This window comes from Nerophis ophidion, linkage group LG16 (assembly GCF_033978795.1).
Source record: "Nerophis ophidion isolate RoL-2023_Sa linkage group LG16, RoL_Noph_v1.0, whole genome shotgun sequence".
Lineage (NCBI taxonomy): Eukaryota > Metazoa > Chordata > Actinopteri > Syngnathiformes > Syngnathidae > Nerophis > Nerophis ophidion.
The window spans coordinates 45,299,104-45,323,904 of NC_084626.1; the positions used below are offsets into that span (position 1 = coordinate 45,299,104).

Here is a 24,801-nt window from a genome sequence, read left to right on the forward strand (position 1 = left end):
TTTTCTACCAAGAAAAGTGCACTTGTTATCAGTGAGAATGTACTTATTTTAGGCTATTTTTGGGTTCATTGAGGTTAGCTAATTTTATGTTATGATCCGACGCCCGGATTGGTTTTTGAGTCTTTTTTGTGTTCCCTGATTATTTTTGGACTCTTCCGATCCCTAGTTGTGCACTTCCTTGTTTTATTCTTGCTACCATTTGTTCCACCTGCTCTGCTTTTGACACGCACCTGTGATTAGATTTCTGGCTTATTATTTAAGCCTGCCTTTTACCTCAGTTCTTTCTTGATCCGTTGTTTGCTTCATTCTCTACTTTGTAAATACTCGTGCTAAGTTACGCCTTAGCTTCTGGTGTACTCGGCACGCTAATTTTGGACTCTGTTTACGTTGCTAAGTGTTAGCCTAGCTCCCCGTGCCTTCTGTCTGTTTGTATCAGTGTTATTTTATTTTTGTATTAAACCAAGCTCCTACCTGACATCCTGTCCGATCTGGTCCATTTGCATCCTGGGGTGACAGATCGCGCATCCCCGACGCTTTTTCAACGTGACATTTTACTTGTTTTGGAAAGCCACATTTTCTTGTTCTATTGGCAGATCATTTTGCTTAGTTGAAGTAAAATACCCTTCATTTTTGTATTTGTTTTCTTGTGTTTGAACACTGTCTTTTTTGCAGTGTACTAGTCTTAAAATGTTTTCTCATCCCTCGATCCAATTTTCTCTCTTTCTACTGACGGTCCCTCTACTGTATTTTTGAGGATTTTTCCCGAGAAGGGTTTCCTTCCTCAGTGGGGCTCAGTTAGTATGAAGAGCATGCTTAAAGACCTGCTCCAAGACAACAAAAACAGTTCTTACAGAGCTGGTGTCAGTGGACCCTTTTTGCGCAGTTTGTCGACGTCGGATGGAAAAGCGGCGTAGGGATTTCCTGCTATGGCGGGCAAAACTACGAAGAGGCAAAAAGGCTTTCCGTAGCCTTCCTCGGTGGTTTCCACCTTCCTCGTCCTGGTTGTCCTTGTCCGGTTGATCCTCTGCGGTGCCCAAGACGAGCCCGAGAGCCCCTTGGAAGGAGCGCTGTATGCCACCCACCAAGCCCGCTACTTCAAGCTGGGCGGCCGACAGTTTTCTTTCAAAGTACTGCATAATTGGAGAGCTTGAGAAGTAGCTTTCCTTTATCCAAGGGTCACTGGATATCAACGAAATATGAAATTACATAGAGTGGTTGAGCCATTTTAAGAAAGTACGATCTGAAGTAAGACTGGTCATTATTTAAACACAATTCCTTCTCTTCTTATTGGTATGGTTTCAGTTCACATTGAAAATCTGAAATCAGTCACAAGGCTTAAGTCAGAAGACAACGTTTACCAGACACCATTTAAAAAGCCAAACCTCCTCCTGTACTGGAAGTAGAAGTGCTTTTGAAGGTAAGACTTCTTCAAACAAAGACAGCTATGTTTGAGTCTCTTCGTCTTTAGAAGGGGGAATGACGTTTTCCATACTAGACATCCAAAGGCAACGTCTGAGTCAGGTCATCCTTTTTATCTCCTCCGGACTGCGGAAAATTTGCAGATGGGGGCATAGTCCAAGTCCGTGCTTTGTAATGAAAAATCCCAAATGCCAGGCAAAGACTCGGCCAGGACACTAAAGGAAAAGAAGTCTTCCTTTCAGGTCAGCGGGACTCTTGGATCCTCTTGGAATGGAGCGCTCGGTGGTCAGAGGACATGTGAACTTCCTTGGCCGGGGATAAGCCCATCCTCTCTGTGTGTTGTCAGTGGGGAGAGAGACAGGCTGGCTCTCGAAAGCAGAGTGAAGACTACTCGGAGAGACGGGAAGACAGCACATAAAAGCACCATGTTTGGTCATTCTGACACGGTGGCCTTTTGGCCTGATCCAAATGAGGACATGATGACTACGTAACACCTTTGCCGCCTTGACCCCGTTCTTTGCTCAGTCATGCACAGCTGCTGTTTGCATAGTAAAGTATTCTACTCTCTCAGTTTGGTTCATTACACGCATTAAACTATTTGCTTATTCGTTATTGAGCTTATCACATTTGAAATGACATCATGTAGATATAGCACAGCAAAACATCACCAGGAAGTTTCAATTCAGCAGCAGCATTGCCACCTGGTGGTGTGAGCATGGTTGTACACGCTTAGTAGAGAAACACAGAAAGCTCATACCTGTTTCCTTATGAGTTGGGAAATTGTGTTGGATGTAAATATAAACTTCTTCAACCCATGTTCAGTTGAATGCACTACAAAGACAACATATTTGATGTTCAAACTCATAAACTTTATTTTTTTGGGCAAATAATAAATACCTTAGAATTTCATGGCTGCAACACGTGCCAAAGTAGTTGGGAAAGGGCATGTTCACCACTGTGTTACATCACCTTTTCTTTTAACAACACTCAATAAGGGTTTGGGAACTGAGGAAACTAATTGTTGAAGCTTTGAAAGTGGAATTGTTTCCCATTCTTGTTTTATGTAGAGCTTCAGTCGTTCAACAGTCGTATTTTACGCTTCATAATGCGCCACACATTTTCCATGGGAGACAGGTGTGGACTGCAGGCGGGCCAAGAAAGTACCCGCACTCTTTTTTTACGAAGCCACGCTGTTGTAACACGTGCAGAATGTGGTTTGGCATTGTCTTGCTGAAATAAGCAGGGGCGTCCATGAAAAAGACGGCGCTTAGAAGGCAGCATATGTTGTTCTAAAACCTGTATGTACCTTTCAGCATTAATGGTGCCTTCACAGATGTGTAAGTTAACCATGCCTTGGGCACTAATGCACCCCCATACCATCACACATGCTGGCTTTTCAACTTTGCGTCCATAACAGTCTGGATGGTTTGCTTCCCCTTTGGTCCGGATGACACGATATTTCCGAAAACAATTTGAAATGTGGACTCGTCAGACCACAGAACACTTTTCCACTTTGCATCAGTCCATCTTAGATGATCTCAGGCCCAGAGAAGACGGCGGCGTTTCTGGATGTTGTTGATAAATGGCTTTCGCTTTGCATAGTAGGGCTTTAACTTGCACTTACAGATGGAGCGAAAAACTGTTTTTAGTGACAGTGGTTTTCTAAAGTGTTCCTGAGTCCATGTGGTGATATCCTTTAGAGATTGATGTCGGTTTTTGATACAGTGCCGTCTGAGGGATGGAAGGTCACGGTCATTCAATGTTGGTTTCCGGCCATGCCGCTTACGTGGAGTGATTTCTCCAGATTCTCTGAACCTTTTGATGATATTATGGAGCGTAGATGTTGAAATCCCTAAATTTCTTGCAATTGCACTTTGAGAAACGTTGTTCTTAAACTTTTTGACTGTTTGCTCACGCAGTTGTGGACAAAGGGGTGTACCTCACCCCATCCTTTCTTGTGAAAGACTGAGCATTTTTTGGGAAGCTGTTTTTATACCCAATCATGGCACCCACCTGTTCCCAATTAGCCTGCACACCTGTGGGATGTTCAAAATAAGTGTTTGATGAGCATTTCTCAACGTTATCAGTATTTATTGCCACCTTTCCCAACTTATTTGTCATGTGTTGCTGGCATCAAATTCTAAAGTTAATGATTATTTGCAAAAAAATAATTTTTTATGAGTTTGAACATCAAATATGTTGTCTTTGTAGCATATTCAACTGAATATGGGTTGAAAAGGATTTGCAAATCATTTTATTCTGTTTATATTTACATCTAACACAATTTCCCAACTCATATGGAAACAGGGTTTGTACATGAAAATAAAGAATGTGGGGTTTACATTATTAACTATGAATGATAAAACACTGAATATTGACAACATATGAATGTCGATCAACATATTTTACAATCACGCGAAACGCAACAAAATTGAACAACCACAGCGAAATATGAACGTGAAAAAAACGTTAAAAAAAACACCTATATCACTAAGATTTAGAAATGTGTGGTAAAAATCTCCTTCCACGTCTATCCCTGACACCCACATTTCAGGCTCTGGAAAAACTCTGTGGAAACGCTCCCCGCCCACACTGCTTGGTTCCTCGTCTCAGCTGCTGTGACTTACATTACCAAAGTAACTCATTAGATTACCAAAGTAACTATTATATCATGCAAAAGCGCAGATTCCAACCTTTTTGTCATGTCTTGTGATCATGTTTCGTTTAGCTATATTCTGTTTTGCTTCAGACTGCATTGTTTCCTGTTTTTTGCAGTTCCTTGTTTGCTTTGTTACCATGCCAACCCATTAGTTTTCACCTTGTCCCCATGTCACGCACCTGTTTTCGCTAATCACCACAGTATTATTTAAGCCACAGTTGCAAAGGTAGTCAGCATGGCGACATCACCTTCTATCACTCTCGACAAACCCATGATGTCCATGCTGCTTTTTTTCATACCCTTTTCTCGGCCACAGTAAGTGAAGTGAAGTGAATTATATTTATATAGCGCTTTTTCTCTAGTGACTCAAAGCGCTTTACATAGTGAAACCCAATATCTAAGTTACATTTAAACCAGTGTGGGTGGCACTGGGAGCAGGCGGGTAAAGTGTCTTGCCCAAGGACACAACGGCAGGGACTAGGATGGCGGAAGCGGGAATCGAACCTGCAACCCTCAAGTTGCTAGCATGGCCGCTCTACCAACCGAGCTAAACCAGTTGTTTGTTTCAGTTGTTCATAGTTCTGCCATTGGGCAAGTTTTAGTTCACTGGGGCGGCATAGCTCGGTTGGTAGAGTGGCCGTGCCAGCAACTTGAGGGTTGCAGGTTCGATTCCCACTTGTGCCATCCTAGTCACTGCCGTTGTGTCCTTGGGCAAGGCACTTTACCCACCTGCCCCCAGTGCCACCCACACTGGTTTAAATGTAACTTAGACATTGGGTGTCACTATGTAAAGCGCTTTGAGTCACTAGAGAAAAAGCGCTATATAAATATAATTCACTTCACTTCACTTCCACAGTTTTGCCTTAGCGCAAGTTTTGTTTTCACAGCCAAGTTTATGTACCTCCTTCCGAGCGCCTTTTGTTTGTTTCCTTTTTTTGAGTGTTGAAATTAAATAACGTTTGTACCTTCGACCGTTGTCCAATCCAGTCGCTTTGCACCTCGGGAAAACAAACCACACCACAGACCACGCCTTCACACTTTTAAATACTTTGTAAAGGTCAAGATTTAGTCATTTGAAAACATGACTGCACATCATAATGGCAGCTACACTTTCCATCTAAAAGATCTCAAAAAATATTTGGGAATGTCCGGGCGGGCCAGATTGAAAGACTTAACGGCCCGCATGTGGCCCCCGGGCCTTAATTTGCCCTGGTCTGATCTATACTAATGTATTTTTAGACTATAAGTTGACAACCTTGCACATTTACATGAGTAAAAGGGTACAAACAAGCTGTAAAAGTCAAGTATGAAGGGTACCGTATTTCCTTGAATTGCCGCCGGGGCGCTAATTAATCTAAAACCTCTTCTCACTCCGGCACGTACCAAAGGCATGCGGTAAAAAATTGAGTGTGATGTAAGGATACCATCATGAAAAGCACATTTAATAAAAAAAAACGTTATTATGGTCTTACCTTTACTTATAAATAAAGTCCATGCCAGCTCCTTCTGATCAAAAGCATCGATAACTTGTTTATAGAAGTCTTCCTTATCTTTCTTCAGTTTTAAAAGTCTCTCTGTCTCGATGGAGATCTTCCTTTATTACCTCCTGCTTCGATTGAAAGTCCAGTTTAGAAAACTGCTATCAGACCGGTGCTATCAGTTAGCTCGGCTCCTCACGTACGGGCGACGACAGAATTATCCTCGGACAACTCCCCATCCCGTTCTTCTCCGTGGGTGATCTCTTTATCCCACCGCTGCCACCATGAAGTGTTATTGTATAAATAATATACTGGGTATTTAGGACTGGATAATGCTTTATTTCAGCCCGGTTGTTTACATAGCCAGCATAGGAGTAGTGGTGTTACATCCTAAAAGGTGAAGTGAAGTGAATTATATTTATATAGCGCTTTTTCTCTAATGACTCAAAGCACTTTACATAGTGAAACCCAATATCTAATTTTTACATTTAAACCAGTGTGGGTGGCACTGGGAGCAGGTGGGTAAAGTGTCTTGCCCAAGGACACAACGGCAGGGACTAGGATGGCGGAAGCGGGGATCGAACCTGCAACACTCAAGTTGCTGGCACGGGCGCTCTACCAACCGAGCTATACCGCCCGCACGTTCGATTAAAGAAAACGTTATTATGGTCTCACCTTTACTTTAGTCCATGCCAGCTCCTTCTGATCAAAAGCATCGATAACTTGTTTATAGAAGTCTTCCTTATCTTTCTTCAGTTTTAAAAGTCTCTCTGTCTCGATGGAGATCTTCCTTTATTACCTCCTGCTTTGATTGAAAGTCCAGTTTAGAAAACTGCTATCAGACCACTGCTATCAGTTAGCTCGGCTCCTCACGTACGGGCGACGACAGAATTATCCTCGGACAACTCCCCATCCCGTTCTTCTCCGTGGGTGATCTCTTTATCCCACCGCTGCCACCATGAAGTGTTATTGTATAAATAATATACTGGGTATTTAGGACTGGATAATGCTTTATTTCAGCCCGGTTGTTTACATAGCCAGCATAGGAGTAGTGGTGTTACATCCTAAAAGGTGAAGTGAAGTGAATTATATTTATATAGCGCTTTTTCTCTAATGACTCAAAGCACTTTACATAGTGAAACCCAATATCTAATTTTTACATTCAAACCAGTGTGGGTGGCACTGGGAGCAGGTGGGTAAAGTGTCTTGCCCAAGGAAACAACGGCAGGGACTAGGATGGCGGAAGCGGGGATCGAACCTGCAACACTCAAGTTGCTGGCACGGGCGCTCTACCAACCGAGCTATACCGCCCGCACGTTCAATTAAAGAAAACGTTATTATGGTCTCACCTTTACTTTAGTCCATGCCAGCTCCTTCTGATCAAAAGCATCGATAACTTGTTTATAGAAGTCTTCCTTATCTTTCTTCAGTTTTAAAAGTCTCTCTGTCTCGATGGAGATCTGCCTTTATTACCTCCTGCTTCGATTGAAAGTCCAGTTTAGAAAACTGCTATCAGACCGCTGCTATCAGTTAGCTCGGCTCCTCAAGTGCGGGCGACGACAGAATTATCCTCGGACAACTCCCCATCCCGTTCTTCTCCGTGGGTGATCTCTTTATCCCACCACTGCCACCATGAAGTGTTATAGTATAAATAATATACTGGGTATTTAGGACTGGAACATGCTTTATTCCAGCCCAGCATAAGAGAAGTGGTGTTAGATCCTTAAACAGGGGTAGAGAACCTATGGCTCTAGAGCCAGATGTGGCTCTTTTGATGACTACACCTGGCTCTCAGATACATTTTAGTTGACATTGTTTAACAGGATAAGTAATGAATAATTATGCTGGTAATCACAGTGTTAAAAATAACGTTCAAAATATAAAACATTCTCATGCAATTTAATCCATCCATCTGGTTTCTACCGCACCTGTTCAAGAAGTCGCATTGATGGTAAGAAGTATTTTATTTATTGTTGGTTCGCTTCAGAGTAACAGTGTTATTAAAAAGAATAAGAGACTTATTTTATTATACTCTAAAAATGTTGGTTTTACTTAAAAATGCACGCATTTAGTTGTGTTCAGTCTTAAAAAATATATTATATGGCTCTCACGGAAGCACTTTTTAAAAATATTTGGCTTGTGTGGCTCTCTCAGCCAAAAAGGTTCCAAACCCCTGTCCTAAAAGGTCCGTCGTGCACCCCTTGCGTCATATCCGTCCCAGCACATATCATTTAATGACTCATATTTGACACACGCAGCTACGGTATATTAATAAAACATAGCTCTCTCAGCCAAAAAAGGTTCCCGACCCCTGTCCTAAAAGGTCCGTCGTGCACCCCTTGCGTCATATCCGTCCCAGCACATATCATTTAATGACTCATATTTGACACACGCAGCTACGGTATATTAATAAAACATAGCTCTCTCAGCCAAAAAAGGTTCCCGACCCCTGTCCTAAAAGGTCCGTTGTGCACCCCTTGCGTCATATCCGTCCCAGCACATATCATTTAATGACTCATATTTGACACACGCAGCTACGGTATATTAATAAAACATAGCTCTCTCAGCCAAAAAAGGTTCCCGACCCCTGTCCTAAAAGGTCCGTCGTGCACCCCTTGCGTCATATCCGTCCCAGCACATATCATTTAATGACTCATATTTGACACACGCAGCTACGGTATATTGATAAAACATAGCTCTCTCAGCCAAAAAAGGTTCCCGACCCCTGTCCTAAAAGGTCCGTCGTGCACCCCTTGCGTCATATCCGTCCCAGCACATATCATTTAATGACTCATATTTGACACACGCAGCTACGGTATATTAATAAAACATAGCTCTCTCAGCCAAAAAAGGTTCCCGACCCCTGTCCTAAAAGGTCCGTCGTGCACCCCTTGCGTCATATCCGTCCCAGCACATATCATTTAATGACTCATATTTGACACACGCAGCTACGGTATATTAATAAAACATAGCTCTCTCAGCCAAAAAAGGTTCCCGACCCCTGTCCTAAAAGGTCCGTCGTGCACCCCTTGCGTCATATCCGTCCCAGCACATATCATTTAATGACTCATATTTGACACACGCAGCTACGGTATATTAATAAAACATAGCTCTCTCAGCCAAAAAAGGTTCCCGACCCCTGTCCTAAAAGGTCCGTCGTGCACCCCTTGCGTCATATCCGTCCCAGCACATATCATTTAATGACTCATATTTGACACACGCAGCTACGGTATATTAATAAAACATAGCTCTCTCAGCCAAAAAAGGTTCCCGACCCCTGTCCTAAAAGGTCCGTCGTGCACCCCCTGCGTCATATCCGTCCCAGCACATATCATTTAATGACTCATATTTGACACACGCAGCTACGGTATATTAATAAAACATAGCTGCTTACTGGGGCTTCACGGTGGAAGAGGGGTTAGTGCGTCTGCCTCACAATACGAAGGTCCTGCAGTCCTGGGTTCAATCCCAGGCTGGGGATCTTTCTGTGTGGAGTTTGCATGTTCTCCCCGTGAGTGCGTGGGTTCCCTCCGGGTACTCCGGCTTCCTCCCACTTCCAAAGACATGCACCTGGGGATAGGCCCCTCCCACCTCCAAAGACATGCACCTGGGGATAGGCCCCTCCCACTTCCAAAGACATGCACCTGGGGATAGGTTGATTGGCAACACTAAATGGTCCCTAGTGTGTGAATGTGAGTGTGAATGTTGTCTATCTGTGTTGGCCCTGCGATGAGGTGGCGACTTGTCCAGGGTGTACCCCGCCTTCCGCCCGATTGTAGCTGAGATAGGCGCCAGCGCCCCCCGCGACCCCGAAAGGGAATAAGCGGTAGAAAATGGATGGATGGATAGCTGCTTACTGGTTTTTTTATCATATTCAATAGCTTGGACCTTAAATCCTAATGAATAGCTCTTAATCTTCTTCCCTTTATGGGATTTCAAATTACCGGTATTGAAATCAGCCCCCTCCATTTTGAAAATGATGACAGGGGAAGTGTCACTTGTGACGTGACGAGTTTGACCCGGCGGTAATACTAAGCATGCGCTAATTATTCTACGAAGCGAATTTGACCTGGCAGTAATTCAAGACAGGTGCATACTATATGCCCGGCATCAATTCAAGGAAATATGGAATATCCTACATTTTTCTGTAAGTGAAAGCAACATGTGCAGTTCCATCTGATGGCTCACTGTCTGCGTATGTAGGTTAGGGTTTATTTGCTAAGGCATGCAAACACACCGAGAGAGCGAGCATTACAATGACGCTCAGACAGACCGAGCACACAACAACAAAGCTGGATGTTTTAACCGCAAAAACGGTGCAGGTTGAAACAGGCGTCTGATCTAATCTGTCTAAGCTTGCTGAACATTCTCAATGGATCCGATTTGTGTGTCGTATGTACTGTACATCCAGGATGTGGATGTATTGAAATTGTGTGCAGGCTTAAAGGCTGGGATGAGTCATGGTATCATCTGTATGTACTGTAGACATTGTATGCCACAATCCACACACAAAACACCATGTTTGTATTTGGCTGACAGTTTGAAAAAGGGTCAATTCATTTTGAATGGGAAAAATGTCTTTGAATCAGATGAAAAACGTGGCAGTGGAACTTTGAAGAATATCCCATTGATTTCAAAATTGAGAATTTCTGGAAAAGCAGGAAATTTCTTGAAAATGGTAAATAACATTACTTGTCTGAATGAGGTGAAATGGTTGGTGTTGGAATTTTTCAAATTGGTTGATAAATGTAGAAATAGTAATATAATGAATTGAGAAACGTAATTACTGGAATTTTGGGAAAATCGAGAATTTTTCCAGTTAAAAAAAAACAACTTAGTTTTTTGTCTTGATTAAGAGGAATGTTTTGACGGTGGAACGGTTGAAATCTGTTGAAAAATGTGTAAGGAGTAGTCACCAGAAAAAAGTGTGGAAATAGTGCTTTGGAAAAGCAGGAATTCTGGAAAATTCGAGATTTTTTATTGAACTTGGGAAAATTATAACTTGAATTTCCAGAATGTGTTGAAGGTGGATTTGTTTGAACCGGTTGAAAATGTGGAAATGGTGGAAGTTTGAAAAAGGGTCAATTCATTTTGAATGGGAAAAATGTCCCGGAAAACCTGGGATTCTGGGAGATCTGGGGATTTTTGGAATTTGTCAAGGGAAAGCCCGCGATTCCCAAATAGGTTGAACAGTTTGACGTTACGACGCTTTGAATCAGATGAAAAATGTGGCAGCGGAACTTTGACGAATATCCCATTGAATTAGTAACATATTGAATTGAGAAACGTAATTCCTGGAATTTCGGGAAAATCGAGAATTTTTCCAGTTAAAAAAAACCCCACCTAGTTTTTTGTCTTGATTAAGAGGAATGTTTTGACGGTGAAACGGTTGAAATCTGTTGAAAAATGTGTAAGGAGTAGTCACCAGAAAAAAGGGTGGAAATAGTGCTTTGGAAAAGCAGGAATTCTGGAAAATTCGAGATTTTTTATTGAACTTGGAAAAATTATAACTTGAATTTCCAGAATGTGTTGAAGGTGGATTGGTTTGAACCAGTTGGAAAATTTGGAAAGTTTGAAAAAGGGTCAATTCATTTTGAATGGGAAAAATGTCCCGGAAAACCTGGGATTCTGGGAGATCTGGGAATTTTTGGAATTTGTCAAGGGAAAGCCTGCGATTCCCAAATAGGTTGAACGGTTTGAAGTTGGAACGCTTTGAATCGGGTGCAAAATGTGGAAGGTAGAGCGCACCAAAATCTGGATAAGAAGAAGAATAATACGTTTAAATAGATGCTTTGGAGCCTTCACACAGTTCTACGTACATACAGACTACTAATATGTTCACTCTTACAAAGAGCCCTTTGAAGTCAGCCCTAACTGCCCTCAGTAAAAACAAGTTTGACACCCCGGCATTACACTAACAAACGAGCACGTTTTTAAGACATGGTGTAATATCTCTGAAGCGAGTAGAACAGGATTTTTCTTCAAGGTGTGCAGCAGACTGCATGGTAGGAGTGAGTCTTGAAATAATACTAAGCTGTGCAGATTTGTCTCATTCTCTGCTAACCCCGTCCTTTTCTGAACTGTTAACAATGTTGTTGCTGTGTTGGTTTGCCTGAGTGCTACACCCAGAAATAAAACATGAAGCGTCGCTACAAAGTGGTAACGAATAATCTTGGTGTCCGTCAACAGACAAGACTCAGGGTCGGTAACCCTCCGGCTCTTTAACTTTTATAGTTTTGATTAAATACACCATACGCCTTTTCTTTTAGATACTGTACAATGATCCCTCCAAAAAGCCAAAGGGCTGACTCTAGACCATGGGTCAGCAACCTTTAACACTCAAAGAGCCATTTCACAAAATAAAGAAAACAATGGGAGCCACACAACTCTTTTAAAATTTATAATGAAATAACACTGCATACAAAGTTGTTTTTTTTGCTTTGTGCTATGTATAAACCACGGGTCTCAGACACGCGGCCCGCACCTTTATATGAAAATATAATGTTAGTGCGGCCCGCGAGTTTTATATGAATGCCGCTTGACAGCATCACATTTGCCAACCCTCACAATTTTTCCAGGATTTTCAGAGTAAATATTCCCTTGAATGTACGCTGGTGTTCACCCAATAAACAATAATAAGGGCGTACAATGATGGTACTACCTCTAGCGCCCTCTATAGCTTGCCAGCCTAAAGAAATGTTATATGAGGCTTCTGCAGACACACGTACGTGACTGCAAGGCATACTTGTTCAACAGCCATACAGGTCACACTGAGGGTGGCCGTATAAACAACTTTAACACTCTTACTAAAATGCGCCACACTGTGAACCCATATCAAACAAGAATGACAAACACATTTCGGGAGAACATCTGCACCGTAACACAACATAAACACAACAGAACAAACTCTTCCGGGCTACATTATACACCCCGCTACCACCAACCCAACTCTCCCACCGACCCCTCCGTGCGTCGGTTGAGGTGGGCGGAGTTGGGTGGGCGGGGTTTGGTGGTAGCGGGGTGTATAATATAGCTCGAAAGACTTAGGGATGCATGGGATTCTGGGTATTTGTTCTGTTGTGTTTATGTTGTGTTACAGTGCGGATGTTCTCCCGAAATGTGTTTGTCATTCTTGTTTGGTGTCAGTTCATAGTGTGGCACATATTATGAATGGTCGGCACGCAGATAGTATGGTGCAAATTCTGGTGCGACGACATGTTGAAAGGATGTTAGAGGCATTGTCATCACGGCACTCTCTCAATGTTGTTGTCTGGGTGAAAATCGAAAAATGATTGCCCCGGGAGATTTCTGGTAGAGGCACTGTAATCTGGAAACCCACCGGAGGAGTCGGCAAGTATGCGGCTGAGCCACATCAGAGTGGTCAAAGAGCCGCATGCCGCTCCGGAGCCGCGGGTTGCCGACCCCTGTTCTAGACCCTGGACTAGTCACCAGTTACGCAACATAGTCTCTACTCTCTCTGCATTTTGTACAGTAGGGTGTATTCAGTCATGTGACTTTTGAAATTATTCTCTTGAATGTACGCTGGTGTTCACCCTATGAACAATAATAAGGGCGTACAATGATGGCACTACCTCCAGCGCCCTCTATAGCTTGTACAAATAGCTTGCCAGCCTAAAGAAATGTTATATGAGGCTTCTGCAGACACACGTACATGACTGCAAGGTATACTTGTCCAACAGCCATACAGGTCACACTGAGGGCGGCCGTATAAACAACTTTAACACTCTTACTAAAATGCGCCACACTGTGAACCCACATCAAACAAGAATGACAAACACATTTCGGGAAAACATCCACACTGTAACACAACATTAACACAACAAAAAAATACCCAGAATCCCATGCATCCCTAACTCTTCCGGGCTACATTATACACCCCGCTACCACCAACCCCACCCCTTCCGTCCGTCGGTTGATGTGGGCGGAGTTTGGTGTATATTGTACATATTACATACTGTATTGTTATGAAGGTGTCTGTTACTACATTATATGTGTATGTATATATATATATATATATATATATATATATATATATATATATATATATATATATATATATATATATATATATATATATATATATATACTTGCACTTTGTATATTGTACATACTGTATTACATATTGTTATGAAGGTGTCTGTTACTACATTATATATACAGTGGGGCAAAAAAGTATTTAGTCAGCCAGCGATTGTGCAAGTTCTCCCACTTAAAATGATGACAGAGGTCTGTAATTTTCATCATAGGTACACTTCAACTGTGAGAGACAGAATGTGAAAAAAAATCCAAAAAGTTCTTTTTTGGTTTCATATGCTGTATCATCCATGTATCCATTTTGCTATAAACTCAACTGGTGGTGTTTGGAGGAAGAAGAATACTGAGTTGCATCCCAAGAACACCATAGCTACTGTGAAGCATGGGGGTGGAAAGAATGAATGGGGCCATGTATCCTGAGATTTTGAGCCAAAACCTCCTTCCATCAGTGAGAGCTTGGAATGCTTGACCAAATACTTATTTTCCACCATAATTTACAGATAAATTCTTTAAAAATCCTACAATGTGAATTCCTGGATTTTTTTTCCCACATTCTGTCTCTCACAGTTGAAGTGTACCTATGATGAAAATGACAGACCTCTGTCATCATTTTAAGTGGGAGAACTTGCACAATCGCTGGCTGACTAAATACTTTTTTGCCCCACTGTGTATATATACTTGCAGTGTGTATATAGTACATATTATATATTGTTATGAAGGTGTCTGTAACTACATTATATATATACTTGCAGTGTGTATATAGTACATATTATATATTGTTATGAAGGTGTCTGTAACTACATTATATATATACTTACAGTGTGTATATAGTACATATTATATATTGTTATGAAGGTGTCTGTTACTACATTATATATATACTTGCAGTGTGTATATAGTACATATTATATATTGTTATGAAGGTGTCTGTTACTACATTATATATATACTTGCAGTGTGTATATTGTACATATTATATATTGTTATGAAGGTGTCTGTTACTACATTATATATATACTTGCAGTGTGTATATTGTACATATTATATATTGTTATGAAGGTGTCTGTTACTACATTATATATATACTTGCAGTGTGTATATAGTACATATATATTGTTATGAAGGTGTCTGTTACTACATTATATATATACTTGCAGTGTGTATATAGTACATATTATATATTGTTATGAAGGTGTCTGTTACTACATTATATATATACTTGCAGTGTGTATATTGTACATATTATATATTGTTATGAAGGTGTCTTTTACTACATTATATATATACTTGCAGTGTGTATATAGTACATATTATATATTGTTATGAAGGTGTCTGTAACTACATTATATATATACTTGCAGTGTGTATATAGTACATATATATTGTTATGAAGGTGTCTGTTACTACATTATATATATACTTGCAGTGTGTATATAGTACATATTGGCTTCCTCCCACTTCCAAAGACATGCACCTGGGGATAGTTTGATTGGCAACACTAAATTGGCCCTAGTGTGTGAATGTGAGTGTGAATGTTGTCTGTCTATCTGTGTTGGCCCTGCGATGAGGTGGCGACTTGTCCAGGGTGTACCCCGCCTTCCGCCCGATTGTAGCTGAGATAGGCGCCAGCGCCCCCCCCCGCGACCCCGAAAGGGAATAAGCGGTAGAAAATGGATGGATGGATGGATATATTGTTATGAAGGTGTCTGTTACTACATTATATATATACTTGCAGTGTGTATATTGTACATATTATATATTGTTATGAAGGTGTCTGTTACTACATTATATATATACTTGCAGTGTGTATATAGTACATATATATTGTTATGAAGGTGTCTGTTACTACATTATATATATACTTGCAGTGTGTATATAGTACATATTATATATTGTTATGAAGGTGTCTGTTACTACATTATATATATACTTGCAGTGTGTATATTGTACATATTATATATTGTTATGAAGGTGTCTGTTACTACATTATATATATACTTGCAGTGTGTATATAGTACATATATATTGTTATGAAGGTGTCTGTTACTACATTATATATATACTTGCAGTGTGTATATTGTACATATTATATATTTTTATGAAGGTGTCTGTTACTACATTATATATATACTTGCAGTGTGTATATAGTACATATTATATATTGTTATGAAGGTGTCTGTAACTACATTATATATATACTTGCAGTGTGTATATTGTACATATTATATATTTTTATGAAGGTGTCTGTAACTACATTATATATATACTTGCAGTGTGTATATAGTACATATTATATATTGTTATGAAGGTGTCTGTAACTACATTATATATATACTTGCAGTGTGTATATTGTACATATTATATATTTTTATGAAGGTGTCTGTAACTACATTATATATATACTTGCAGTGTGTATATAGTACATATTATATATTGTTATGAAGGTGTCTGTAACTACATTATATATATACTTGCAGTGTGTATATAGTACATATATATTGTTATGAAGGTGTCTGTTACTACATTATATATATACTTGCAGTGTGTATATAGTACATATTATATATTGTTATGAAGGTGTCTGTTACTACATTATATATATACTTGCAGTGTGTATATAGTACATATATATTGTTATGAAGGTGTCTGTTACTACATTATATATATACTTGCAGTGTGTATATTGTACATATTACATATTGTTATGAAGGTGTCTGTTACTACATTATATATATACTTGCAGTGTGTATATTGTACATATTATATATTGTTATGAAGGTGTCTGTTACTACATTATATATATACTTACAGTGTGTATATAGTACATATTATATATTGTTATGAAGGTGTCTGTTACTACATTATATATATACTTGCAGTGTGTATATTGTACATATTATATATTGTTATGAAGGTGTCTGTTACTACATTATATATATACTTGCAGTGTGTATATAGTACATATTATATATTGTTATGAAGGTGTCTGTTACTACATTATATATATACTTGCAGTGTGTATATAGTTCATATTATATATTGTTATGAAGGTGTCTGTTACTACATTATATATATACTTGCAGTGTGTATATAGTACATATTATATATTGTTATGAAGGTGTCTGTTACTACATTATATATATACTTGCAGTGTGTATATAGTACATATTATATATTGTTATGAAGGTGTCTGTTACTACATTATATATATACTTGCAGTGTGTATATAGTACATATATATTGTTATGAAGGTGTCTGTTACTACATTATATATATACTTGCAGTGTGTATATAGTACATATTATATAATGTTATGAAGGTGTCTGTTACTACATTATATATATACTTGCAGTGTGTATATAGTACATATATATTGTTATGAAGGCTTGAGTCTCTCACACATGCAGTGAAATCAAATTACAGCTTCAAGTCATATCATCTCTATAAAAAAAATAATATTTGAACAATTGATAAGTCCAAATATCGCAATTCGTAAAAGGTGAATAGTCCACCAAAATGTAGTCTTATTCTAACGTTTTCCTCAACCAAGGGACAAATTTGACTAAATTGGGTAAATATAATAATTTCTTGCTTAAACAATGAATATTTTGCTTGTGTACTATAATCAGTTTAATACACAAATTTGGAGTCCAAATGCGCCCTGCTGGCGTCTTTAATTTGGCCCGCGAGACTGCATAGGTCCAATGTTTTCATATGATGTACAAATAGTCAGCAGTCTGACAGCTGCCATTTAGTTGCCAACTGGTGGCCAATAAAAGAAACTCAAGTCAGAGGCCATTAATTGTACATGAATGTGTTTTTGTGCACAGCATGTACCTGTAAGACCCAATAAAAACAACCTTTCCCAGGCTTGGTGCAGAAAAAAAAATTCAACCAGTACAACAATTCAACAAACATGGTCACACATTACACATCCTGCTCATTGAACTTTGTGGACATTGTACAAAATGTCCAGTCAGCATTAAAAATGTAAAACTACACCCTTTTAAATCCATTACAGGGGGTGATTGGAAAAATGCAAAACACTCTCCACACTTATCAATGGCCATCACGGAAGTAAACAAGGTAGGGGCATACATACATATATATATATATATATATATATATATATATATATATATATATATATATATATATATATATATATATATGTATATATATATATATATATATATATATATATAAACCCTGTTTCCATATGAGTTGGGAAATTGTGTTAGATGTAAATATAAACAGAATACAATGATTTGCAAATCCTTTTCAACCCATATTCAGTTGAATATGCTACAAAGACAACATATTTGATGTTCAAACTCATTAACTTTATTTTTTTTTTGTGCAAATAATCATTAACTTTAGAATGTAATGCCAGCAACATGTGACAAAGAAGTTTGGAAAGGTAGCAATAAATACTGATAAAGTTGAGAAATGCTCATCAAACACTTATTTGGAACATCCCACAGGTGTGCAGGCTAATTGGGAACAGGTGGGTGCCATGATTGGGTATAAAAACAGCTTCCCAAAAAAATGCTCAGTCTTTCACAAGAAAGGATGGGGCGAGGTACACCCCTTTGTCCACAACTGTGTGAGCAAATAGTCAAACAGTTTAAGAACAACATTTCTCAAAGTGCAATTGCTAGAAATTTAGGGATTTCAACATCTACGCTCCATAATATCATCAAAAGGTTCAGAGAATCTGGAGAAATCACTCCACGTAAGCAGCATGGCCGGAAACCAACATTGAATGACCGTGACCTGCGATCCCTCAGATGGCACTGTATCAAAAACCGACATCAATCTCTAAAGGATATCACCACATGGGCTCAGGAACACTTCAGAAAACCACTGTCACTAAATACAGTTTGTCGCTACATCTGTAAGTGCAAGTTAAAGCTCTACCATGCAAAGCGTAACCCATTTATCAACAACATCCAGAAACGTCGCCAGCTTCTCTGGGCCCGAGATCATCTAAGATGGACTGATGCAAAGTGGAAAAGTGTTCTGTGGTCTGACGAGTCCACATTTCAAATTGTTTTTGGAAATATTCCACATCGTGTCATCCGGACCAAAGGGGAAGCAAACCATCCAGACTGTTATCGACACAAAGTTGAAAAGCCAGCATGTGTGATGGTATGGGGGTGCATTAGTGCCCAAGGCATGGGTAACTTACACATCTGTGAAGGCACCATTAATGCTGAAAGGTACATACAGGTTTTGGAACAACATATGCTGCCATCCATGCACCGTCTTTTTCATGGACGCCCCTGCTTATTTCAGCAAGACAATGCCAAGCCACATTCAGCACGTGTTACAACAGCGTGGCTTCGTAAAAAAAGAGTGCGGGTACTTTGCTGGCCCTCCTACAGTCCAGACATGTCTCCCATCGAAAATGTGTGGCGCACTTTCCATCCATCCGCTTATTTCCCTTTTTGTTGTCGCAGGGGGCGCTGGTGCCTATCTCAGCTACAATCGGGCGGAATGCGGGGTACACCCTGGACAAGTCGCCACCTCATCGCGCACTATGAAGCGTAAAATACGACAACGGACATACCGGACTGTTGAACGACTGAAGCTCTACACAAAACCTGGCTTCTCTCCATGTGGAGGAGCAGCGGCTTTACTTTGAGTTCCTCCCGGATGGCAGAGCTTCTCACCCTATCTCTAAGGGAGAGACCCGCCACTCGGCGGAGGAAACTCATTTCGGCCGCTTGTACCCGTGATCTTGTTCTTTCAGTCATGACCCAAAGCTCATTACCATAGGTGAGGGTGGGAACGTAGATTGCTTTGCCTTCCGGCTCAGCTCCTTCTTCACCACAACGGATCGATACAACGTCCGCATTACTGAAAACGCCGCACCAATCCGCCTGTCGATCTCACCATCCACTCTTCCCTCACTCGTGAACAAGACTCCTAGGTACTTGAACTCCTCCACTTGGGGCAGGGTCTCCTCCCCAACCCGGAGGTGGCACTCCACCCTTTTCCGGGCGAGAATCATGGACTCGGACTTGGAGGTGCTGATTCTCATTCCGGTCGCTTCACACTCGGCTGCGAACCCATCCAGTGAGAGCTGAAGATCCCGGCCAGATGAAGCCATCAGGACCACATCATCTGCAAGAAGCAGAGACCCGATCCCGCGGCCACCAAACCGGAACCCCTCAATGCCTTGACTGCGCCTAGAAATTCTGTCCATAAAAGTTATGAACAGAATCGGTGAACAAGGGCAGCCTTGGCGGAGTCCAGGGTAAGGATAAATGATGTATCCTAATGTCCCATGTTGTTGTTGCTCATTAGCTCACTGGACGCAAGAATTTCCACTAAAAGACCGTATGAGCATCGGTTCCAGACCTTAATTTCAACTGATCCGTACCATCGTGAGCACCAAACTAAGGATAGAAATAAAAGTGATAGAATTTACCTCATCCATGTGATCTTGCTTCATGCCTCGTCTTTCCCACTCCTTCTTAGCGTCCCCTCGCTGTTGAACTTCCTCATCTTTCTCCACATGAAGCGGTTGGTTCTGTTCCAGCTGCTTATTTCCCTCCCTCGGTTCATGCTTTCTCCAGCCCGATTCTGGCCTAAAGCCTTCTCTCTCTTGCGGTTCCTTCTCCTGAAGACCGGCATCTATGGGCATCAGCCTGTCCACCACGGCGTCTCGCGTGGTTGAAATGACTTTAGACGGCGAGCCCCATCTCTTTGGCTTGACTGAAAAGTCATCAAAGTTGTTCTCACTCTTCAGGTGGATCTGAGGTTCATTGACTGTAAAATCATCGTACGTTCTCCCAGTTCGTGCTGAGAGGCTGCGTGGACTTTGAGGTGGACCTCCCGAGTCGATTCTGATTGAAGTTGTCTCGGTTTCATCAACAGGGGTTCTGTTTCGCATATTGGAGAAGGTAAGTTCTTCTCTTTTTCGCTCTGACTCCATCCTGAGTTTCTCCACAATTTCATGTGACTTCTTCCTCATCCGTTCTTGCCTTCTTCTCTCTTCTGTCTTGCTAACGTCTTCTCTTCTCGCCTCCTCTCTCTGTCTCTCCATTTCTTCTTTTTGTTGCTGCATTGTCATCTCCAGTTCCTCCTTCCTTCTCTCCTCTTCCCGCAGTTTTTGTCTTTGCCATTCCTCCCTTTTCTGCCTTTTCTCCTCTTCCATCTTCAGCCTCATTATTTCTAGCTCTTTACTCTTTCTTTCCTCTTCTCTCAGATGCTCTTGCTCAAGTTCCTCTCTTCTCTGTCTCTCTTCCGCCTCCCTCATTTTCTCTTCCCTCAGCTTTTCTTTTTGCCATTCTTCCCTTCTCCGCCTCTCCTCTTCTTCCATCCTTAGCCTCATTCTTTCCCGCTCTTGCTTCTCCTTCCTCTCTTCCCTCAGCCTTTCTCTCTCCAGTTGTACTCTTCTCTGCTCTTCTTCCATCCTCAACCTCGTTCTTTCTTTCTCTTCTTCCCTCAACCTCTCTTTTTCCAGTTCTTCCATCTGCAGCCTCAATCGTTCTTTCTCCTCCTTCCGCCTTCTCTCCTCTACCATTAGCCTTTCTCTCTCCAGTTCCTCCCTTCTTCTCCTCTCCTCGTCCTCCATCTTCAGCCTCAATCTTTCCCTCTCCTCCATATCTCTCCTTCTCTCTTCTTCCCTTAGCCTTTCTCTCTCCAGTTCCTCCCTGCTCCTCCTCTCTTCTTCCATCTTCAGCCTCATTATTTCTCTCTCCTGCTCTTCCCTCCTTCTCTCCTCTTCCCTCACCCTTTCTCTCTCCAGTTCCTCCCTTCTCCGCCTCTCCTCGTCTTCCCTCTTCCGCCTCAATCTTTCCCTCTCTTCTATATCTCTCCTTCTCTCCTCTTCCCTTCGCCTTTCCCGCTCCAGTTCCTCACTGTTCCTCCTCTCATCTTCTTCCATCTTCAGCCTCAATCTTTCCCTCTCCTCCATATCCCTCCTTCTCTTCTCTTCCCTTACCATTTCTCTCTCCAGTTCCTCCTTGCTCTTCCTCTCTTCCTCCATCTTCAGCCTCATTATTTCTCTCTCCTGCTCCACCCTCCTTCTCTCCTCTTCCCTCAGCCTCTCTCTCTCCAGTTCCTCCCTTCGCTTCATCTCCTCTTCTTGCATTTTCAGCCTCATTCTTTCCCTCTCCTGCTCCTCCCAACGGCTCTCCTCTTCCCTCAACCTTTTCCTCTCCAGTTCTTCCCTTCTCTTGCGCTCCTCTTCTTCCATCTTCAGCTTCATTTTTTCTTTTTCCTCTCTTCTCCTCCTCTCCTCTTCCCTCTCCAGCTCCTCCCTTCTCATCCTCTCCTCTTCCCTTTCCAGCTCCTCCCTTTGCCTCCTCTCCTCTTCCCTCACCAGCTCCTCTCTTCTCCTCCTCTCATCTTCTTCCATCTTCAGCCTCATTCTTTCCATCTCCTGCTCCTCCCTTCTCCTCCTCTCCTCTTCTTCCATCTTCTGTCTTATAATTTCTTTTTCCTCCTTCCTCTTTTTCTCCTCTTCCCTCAGCCTCTCTCTCTCAAGTTCCTCCCTTGCCTGTCTCTCCTCTTCTTCCCTCTTTTGGATCAATTGTTTTTTCTTATCTGCCCTAAGCTTCTCTGCTTCTATCTGTCTTGCCCTTTCCAGTTCCTCCCTTCTACGCCACTCCACTTCTTCTTTCTTCCGCCTCAATCTTTCTTTCTCCGCCTCAATCGCTCTCTTCTTCTTTTCTTCTATCATCAGCCTAGCTTGTTCTTTCTCTCTCTCTTCCTCCTCTTGTCTCGTTTTCTCTTCTAGCTCGAGTCTTTCCTTTTCACTCTCCTCTGCTTTACGCTTTTTTTCAAATTCTAATTTTTGGAGTCGTTCCGTCTCACTGATCTCCTCATCCTTGCTCTGTGGAACTCCTAGTCGTCTTGGTGCTGAAACGGGTACACCCCCTTCAGATTGATTTACATCCTCATCTGATTCGTTTTCAGCTTCTGACCCCAGAGGAGATTCTTCCTCTCCTCCCTCCACGGCACCAAATTTAACAAAGCCGCGTTGGACGGAGTCTGGTTTTTGAACACCATTAGATGAAGAGGCTTCATAAGCAGTTTCCAAAGGCCGAGGATCGTCTCCTGACGATATTTTGTGGAGTTGCTTCGTTGGCTGTTGTTCAGTTGCATCAGGGTGTGAAACAGACTCTGTAGATTGGGTCCCTGATCCAGAATGATCACCAGATGGTAGTTTGTGAGCCTTTTCTGGTGTTTGGACAGGCGTTAAGCTGTGGAGGAAAATGAAATTAAATACACTCGAATGCAAAGACAGACTTGTACAGTCATGTGGTTTATGATTTTAAGATAAATGTAAAACTGAAGCCTGTTTGATGGCAAATTCTTCCAAAGATTGGGAGTGGCAACTGAGAAGGTTGCCTCTTAGAAAAGTACACATATTCCGGACGACTACAACTAAGGCTGCATGATTCTAGCTAAAATTATGTTCACGATTGTTTTCACTAATATTGAAATCACAATATTTCATATGTCAGGTAAACCATTTTATTGCACTTTCTATTATAAACAAACAGTATATGTGAACAAGACAAATTAAATTTAAAATAGCACTTTGAGTTGTATGTGATGTGTAAAGTGCATAACAAATCAAATGTATTGACTATGCGTCTGTTATTTCAGAGGTGGATGGATACGGGGTTGTTTGGTCTAGACTTGCGGATTTGGTTGTCTGGGTTGAGTAAGTGGTTCAGCGTTAGCTTTGGCCTTCATGCACTCATCGTATTTGAGTCTGTGGTGATTTTTCAGGTGGTTAAAGAAGTTAACTGTGACGCCTTTTTTTTTTTTTGTTTCTGCAGCGTGCTATTGGCCAATGACAAATGAGTCCCGGGGCACAGTTGCCCCCTTCCGGCACCCCTGCTCTCCGCCTACAGAGCAGCGAGGCGTGTTCAGGTCACTGTCTGGGAAGGAAGGCCACTAAACTGATGATGCATGTATTTTTCTTAATATGTTCGGCGTCTGGTCCCAAATATAGATAAAAAGATGGACTGATTGATCACAATCGATGGGTTGGCAACTCCAAAGTTGTCACACTGTCAACCTCTTCTTTTGACATTACGTTGCACTTGTTGTCACATTTTCCACTCATATTGTCAGGCTTACCCCTGACAGTTTGTCTGTTTTAGTTTTTTCCTCTGCATTTGTCTTTGTTTCCTCTGTGTTTAGTATCTCCTGTCAAGCGCTCTTATTTTGGTTCAGCTTCCTGTTTGTCTCCCTGTGTGCTGTTGTCACCTCATCTGCGGCTGATTGGCACCTGGCCACACCTGTAGTCAATCAGCCCGCTCCTATTTGTACCCACTTTGTCTTCCATTCAGTGCTGGATCATTGTCGTTGCCACATGTCACTCTTGTCGCGCTACCTGTTGTGTCATTTTGTCACAGCCCCTACCTGTCATGCTACACTTTTTCCTGGGCGTCGTAGCGGTAAGCTGTTTCTGTTAGCATTAGTTATGTACAGTTTTTCTGTTCGCTATCCACTAGCTTCCATGCTAGAGTTCTTTTTTTTGTTTTTCTAGCTCCCAGTGCTAGCTTCCTTAGTTGGTTATTCCGCCCACGTGCGTGCTTTTTGTTTGTTCTTGTTTAGTTTTAATTAAATCATGTCTTCTTATCCAATGCCTGCCTCCATCTCTGCATCATGGGGTTCAACAACAAATAACCCTGACACATATAAACCCACTAATCATTGAGACTGCTGCTCACTTGCTAGTTACGCAGCTTAATAAAGGCTAATCTTTCATTCGCCCCCTGGTGGTTGGCTGACTGTAAAAGTACCCAATTTGCTATGCAACGGAGTCTGTTTTAAATGTTGATTAAATTTGCGCATCATGTTTTTGGTTTATTTTTGCGTCCCTAACTACAAGTCACTTAATCACAAAGAGAGTCTATAAGACATCTGAACGCTTTCAGACAAATTTAGATATCCACATAGCAATGGAACAAAATGCAATACGTCGCAAAGAAAGCAAAGGACTGAAATATGAGCCCTGTGGGACCCCATAAGGGAGGAGTGCTGAAGAGGACAAAAACATCACAAAGGCGGTTTTGTGTAACAGGTAAGACTATGATGCTCATCAAATCATGCATTTAATTGTGTTTTCAGCTGTATCCAAAGAGAAAAGCAGGCCTCGCCTAGGAAGGGCAGGAACACTTCATTGTTTTGAATCTGCCAAGCTAACTCCATTATTGT

General features: G+C 41.3%; 1 protein-coding gene across 3 annotated transcripts in view; it reads right to left on the minus strand.

Moving 5' to 3' along the window:
- Window positions 1-24,801, minus strand: part of tnks1bp1 (tankyrase 1 binding protein 1) — a 79,594-nt gene that overhangs the window by 29,971 nt on the left and 24,822 nt on the right. For 2 of the 3 annotated variants that reach the window (XM_061875318.1, XM_061875317.1), the window contains exon 3: window positions 20,048-22,829. In XM_061875318.1, the coding sequence (XP_061731302.1) occupies window positions 20,048-22,829 (2,782 nt within the window). The remainder of the gene's footprint in view (window positions 1-20,047; window positions 22,830-24,801) is intronic. The other variant, XM_061875319.1, reaches the window with a different exon arrangement.